This window comes from Oncorhynchus nerka, linkage group LG15 (assembly GCF_034236695.1).
Source record: "Oncorhynchus nerka isolate Pitt River linkage group LG15, Oner_Uvic_2.0, whole genome shotgun sequence".
NCBI classification, from domain to species: domain Eukaryota; kingdom Metazoa; phylum Chordata; class Actinopteri; order Salmoniformes; family Salmonidae; genus Oncorhynchus; species Oncorhynchus nerka.
The window spans coordinates 90,788,110-90,794,154 of NC_088410.1; the positions used below are offsets into that span (position 1 = coordinate 90,788,110).

The 6,045-nt window shown below is 40.1% G+C and overlaps 1 protein-coding gene across 3 annotated transcripts in view; it reads left to right on the plus strand.

The window, feature by feature from the left end:
* arhgef3 (Rho guanine nucleotide exchange factor (GEF) 3) overlaps positions 1-5,886 on the plus strand; it is a 140,739-nt gene extending 134,853 nt beyond the window's left edge. For all 3 annotated transcript variants that reach the window (XM_065002023.1, XM_065002025.1, XM_065002024.1), the window contains one exon: positions 3,008-5,886. In XM_065002023.1, the coding sequence (XP_064858095.1) occupies positions 3,008-3,435 (428 nt within the window). In that variant the 3' untranslated portion in view covers positions 3,436-5,886. The remainder of the gene's footprint in view (positions 1-3,007) is intronic.
* The last annotated feature ends 159 nt before the right edge of the window (positions 5,887-6,045 follow it).

Here is a 6,045-nt window from a genome sequence, read left to right on the forward strand (position 1 = left end):
TGACACCCCTATCCTATTAATAATAACTAGAGCCTGACACCCCTATCCTATTAATAATAACTAGAGCTTGACACCCCTATCCTATTAATAATAACTAGAGCCTGACACCCCTATCCTATTAATAATAACTAGAGCCTGACACCCCTATCCTATTAATAATAACTAGAGCCTGACACCCCTATTAATAATAACCCTGATTAATTAATAATAACTAGAGCTTGACACCCCTATCCTATTAATAATAACTAGAGCCTGACACCCCTATCCTATTAATAATAACTAGAGCCTGACACCCCTATCCTATTAATAATAACTAGAGCCTGACACCCCTATCCTATTAATAATAACTAGAGCCTGACACCCCTATCCTATTAATAATAACTAGAGCCTGACACCCCTATCCTATTAATAATAACTAGAGCCTGACACCCCTATCCTATTAATAATAACTAGAGCCTGACACCCCTATCCTATTAATAATAACTAGAGCCTGACACCCCTATCCTATTAATAATAACTAGAGCCTGACACCCCTATCCTATTAATAATAACTAGAGCCTGACACCCCTATCCTATTAATAATAACTAGAGCTTGACACCCCTATCCTATTAATAATAACTAGAGCCTGACACCTATCCTAAATAATAACTAGAGCCTGACACCCCTATCCTATTAATAATAACTAGAGCCTGACACCCCTATCCTATTAATAATAACTAGAGCCTGACACCCCTATCCTATTAATAATAACTAGAGCCTGACACCCCTATCCTATTAATAATAACTAGAGCCTGACACCCCTATCCTATTAATAATAACTAGAGCCTGACACCCCTATCCTATTAATAATAACTAGAGCCTGACACCCTATCCTATTAATAATAACTAGAGCACCCCCTATCCTATTAATAATAACTGGAGCTTGACACCCATATCCTATTAATAATAACTAGAGCCTGACACCCCTATCCTATTAATAATAACTAGAGCCTGACACCCCTATTAATATCCTATATAATAATAACTAGAGCTTGACACCCCTATCCTATTAATAATAACTAGAGCCTGACACCCCTATCCTATTAATAATAACTAGAGCCTGACACCCCTATCCTATTAATAATAACTAGAGCCTGACACCCCTATCCTATTAATAATAACTAGAGCCTGACACCCCTATCCTATTAATAATAACTAGAGCTTGACACCCCTATCCTATTAATAATAACTAGAGCCTGACACCCCTATCCTATTAATAATAACTAGAGCCTGACACCCCTATCCTATTAATAATAACTAGAGCTTGACACCCCTATCCTATTAATAATAACTAGAGCTTGACACCCCTATCCTATTAATAATAAGTAGAGCCTGACACCCCTATCCAATTAATAATAACTAGAGCTTGACACCCCATATCCTATTAATAATAACTAGAGCCTGACACCCCTATCCTATTAATAATAACTAGAGCCTGACACCCCTATCCTATTAATAATAACTAGAGCTTGACACCCCTATCCAATTAATAATAACTAGAGCCTGACACCCCTATCCTATTAATAATAACTAGAGCCTGACACCCCTATCCTATTAATAATAACTAGAGCTTGACACCCCTATCCAATTAATAATAACTAGAGCCTGACACCCCTATCCTATTAATAATAACTAGAGCCTGACACCCCTATCCTATTAATAATAACTGGAGCTTGACACCCCTATCCTATTAATAATAACTAGAGCCTGACACCCCTATCCTATTAATAATAACTAGAGCCTGACACCCCTATCCTATTAATAATAACTAGAGCCTGACACCCCTATCCTATTAATAATAACTGGAGCTTGACACCCCTATCCTATTAATAATAACTAGAGCCTGACACCCCTATCCTATTAATAATAACTAGAGCCTGACACCCCTATCCTATTAATAATAACTAGAGCCTGACACCCCTATCCTATTAATAATTACTGGAGCTTGACACCCATATCCTATTAATAATAACTAGAGCCTGACACCCCTATCCTATTAATAATAACTAGAGCCTGACACCCCTATCCTATTAATAATAACTAGAGCTTGACACCCCTATCCTATTAATAATAACTAGAGCCTGACACCCCTATCCTATTAATAATATCTAGAGCTTGACACCCCTATCCTATTAATAATAACTAGAGCCTGACACCCCTATCCTATTAATAATAACTAGAGCCTGACACCCCTATCCTATTAATAATAACTAGAGCTTGACACCCCTATCCTATTAATAATAACTAGAGCTTGACACCCCTATCCTATTAATAATAACTAGAGCCTGACACCCCTATCCTATTAATAATAACTAGAGCCTGACACCCCTATCCTATTAATAATAACTAGAGCTTGACACCCCTATCCTATTAATAATAACTAGAGCTTGACACCCCTATCCTATTAATAATAAGTAGAGCCTGACACCCCTATCCAATTAATAATAACTAGAGCTTGACACCCCATATCATATTAATAATAACTAGAGCCTGACACCCCTATCCTATTAATAATAACTAGAGCCTGACACCCCTATCCTATTAATAATAACTAGAGCCTGACACCCCTATCCTATTAATAATAACTAGAGCCTGACACCCCTATCCTATTAATAATAAGTTAATATCCATAACTAGAGCTTGACACCCCATATCCTATTAATAATAACTAGAGCCTGACACCCCTATCCTATTAATAATAACTAGAGCCTGACACCCTTATCCTATTAATAATAACTAGAGCCTGACACCCCTATCCTATTAATAATAACTAGAGCCTGACACCCCTATCCTATTAATAATAACTAGAGCCTGACACCCCTATCCTATTAATAATAACTAGAGCCTGACACCCTTATCCTATTAATAATAACTAGAGCCTGACACCCCTATCCTATTAATAATGTGGTCATTAACTTGGAATCAGCCTGTATCTAACTTCATCTCTCCTCTCCTTTCCCACATCAGCCAAAAACTTCTTCAGAGTGTCGTTTCATAGCGGCGGCCAGCTCCAGTCCCACTCGTTCCAAGCCAGCGATGCCTTCAACAAACAGCAGTGGCTCAACTGCATCCGCCAGGCCAAAGGAGCCGCTGAGTCGGCCGTGGGGGTGGGGATTCCTGTAGGGGTGGGAACCAGTAGCAGTGACCCAAACCCCCGTCCAAGCCTACTCAGCCCCCAGAGACCTCTGAGTCCTACAACACCTCCCCTCTCAAGAGCACTGTCCCCCCAGCCAGAGAGCATGGACCACAGTGACAGTGACTCGTCTGTAGACTCTCCAGATTGTAGCATGGACATGGACACGGCCGAGGCTTCTAACTCCACCACAGGCTGGCCTGGCTCTGCCCAGATGGACCAAACAGACTCTAGTAGCAGCAGCAGGCCAGCAGAAGTGTGACCACTGGGGTGTCAAGGCTACACCTGGGCAGTATTGGTGGTAACCTGGCGATGTTCTTTATATGCGGGAGGGAGGCAACACATTGGGTGGATATTGTAGACCACTTCTTTTCTCTACCCCTTTTTTTCATTTGTTGTTTTTCTCCTAACTTTCTTTCTATGAGACAGTGGTGTAGTCTATAGCAGTGGTATCCATGTGTCTTAGCTGTGACTGGCAGGTCTACTATGGATGTCTACATGGAGAGGAAGGCAGCCATGACTGGGACCTCAGGACAGTATTGTTGTTGTTGCTCCTGCTCTGACTCTTGACCTCTGCTGTGGGCGGAGTCCTCCTACCCTACAGACAGGCTCCTCTCATCACCTTCTCACCACAACTAGATACACTGCCATCACCTCTTATCCCACTGCACTACTACTGTGGTCTCCCAGAGCAAAGAGAATACATGGATGATATTCTTTTTATATATATAGAATATATTGTATGTAGGAATCTAGAGAACCTGTTGCGTTTGCAATAATTGACCCAGTCAAAATGACCAGAAGAATGTTTTCAAAGACAATCAATATGATGATATGTTGTTGTTGTTGTTGTTGTTAGGACTTGACATGGAGTTAGAGTTTATTTTGTTAAGGATGGGTTACAACAGTGTTAATGGGGCATAGTTGTTTGCTACAGATTCTTCCCACATCTTGGCCAGAACTATGATGTTCCAGAACTATGGCGTTCCAGAACTATGGTGTTCCAGATCTATGGCGTTCCAGATCTATGGCGTTCCAGATCTAGGGCGTTCCAGATCTATGATGTTCCAGAACTATGGTGTTCCAGAACTATGGTGTTCCAGAACTATGGCGTTCCAGATCTATGGTGTTCCAGAACTATGATGTTCCAGAACTATGGCGTTCCAGAACTATGGCGTTCCAGATCTATGGTGTTCCAGATCTATGGCGTTCCAGATCTATGGTGTTCCAGATCTATGGTGTTCCAGAACTATGGCGTTCCAGAACTATGGCGTTCCAGAACTATGGCGTTCCAGATCTAGGACGTTCCAGATCTAGGGCGTTCCAGATCTATGGTGTTCCAGAACTATGGTGTTCCAGAACTATGGCGTTCCAGATCTAGGGCGTTCCAGATCTAGGGCGTTCCAGATCTATGGCGTTCCAGATCTAGGGCGTTCCAGATCTAGGGCGTTCCAGATCTATGGCGTTCCAGATCTATGGCGTTCCAGATCTATGGCGTTCCAGATCTATGGCATTCCAGATCTATGGCGTTCCAGATCTAGGGCGTTCCAGATCTATGGCGTTCCAGAGGTCAGCAATTGGCATCTAGAACTGGCCTCTTGGTAATGTAACCTAGTATAAACACATCACTCAGAGGGGAGAGCTGTTATTATTGGTGGGTCAAGCTGGTTTGATTAATTGGGTGTTTATTTTTTATATCCTGTCTAAAGTTAAATTCTACATTGGTGGGAAAGGGCTCATAAGTGATCAGTCACTGTAGTCTACACCTGTTGTATTCTGCGGCATGTGACCATTTTTTTAACTTTAAATTAATATGAGTTTTAAAAAAAATGATAGGACCACCTATTTCTCCACAAGAAGGAAGTGGGAACAGAAGCATTTTACAGCAAGTAAACAGCCCTTCCTGGAGGAAGCAAGATTCTCCGTGGTGTTATTAAGAGTCAATGTCTTACAGAGAAGCTTTGTATTAAAAACAGTATTAAATTCATTACTTTTAGTGTGTTTTAGTAGTGTCAGGTTTTTATCACCCACAAAGTTCTTTACTCACTGGATATTTTTGTAAAATGCGATGCTGAGACTTTTGTATGGTTTAAAGAAGTAGTCGCATGTGTCATAGCTAAACTCAGACCAGTCCTCTGTCACTGGGTGCTCTCGGTGTTGAACTGATAAACTAGGACTGCTAAATCATTGGCAAAAATGTGTACGTGTCGGGTAATTATAATCTTGTGCAAGTTTACTTGTGGGGCCTCATGTTCTCTTTCATTTGAATAGAATGTCACGTGTTAAAAAAGGAATCCGTTTGACCAAGTAATCACTAAAAGAAATATCCAAAATACAGTATATTCTTTTATTGTTTTGTTTTTTAAAGAAATATATTGAAATGTATTCTTTAGGATGTCTATTTATAGTAATTTTTTCTATGAATGAATGTTATATGCTTTTGTTTGGTTCATGCTGGAGACTAGAGGTGAGATTATGGTTGTACAGGGAGATATGGGACTGGGAAGGGCCTAAAGAACTAGACTGGAAAAGAAGGGTTTCAGAACTAGCTACTTATGTGGCTGTAGGCTATGTAAACCTTCAGACACATGGGCTTGAAAGGAAAAGAGACTATATTGAAATATGATATATGAACTGACTGAAAAAGATTGACATGAACATGTGTATAACCTAATGGAATTTAGACTGTACCAAATAAAAGATATGAACCAAAGCATATTTGTCATGTTTATTATGGTCTGTTGTGATATTAAGCTATATTCCATGTAATGACTTGTCATTTTTCCCATGTAGCTGTGATCAAGAAAGTCCATTTCTAGCTATAAAATGCAATCACTATTTCACTGATAAGATTTTTACAATACATGACAGT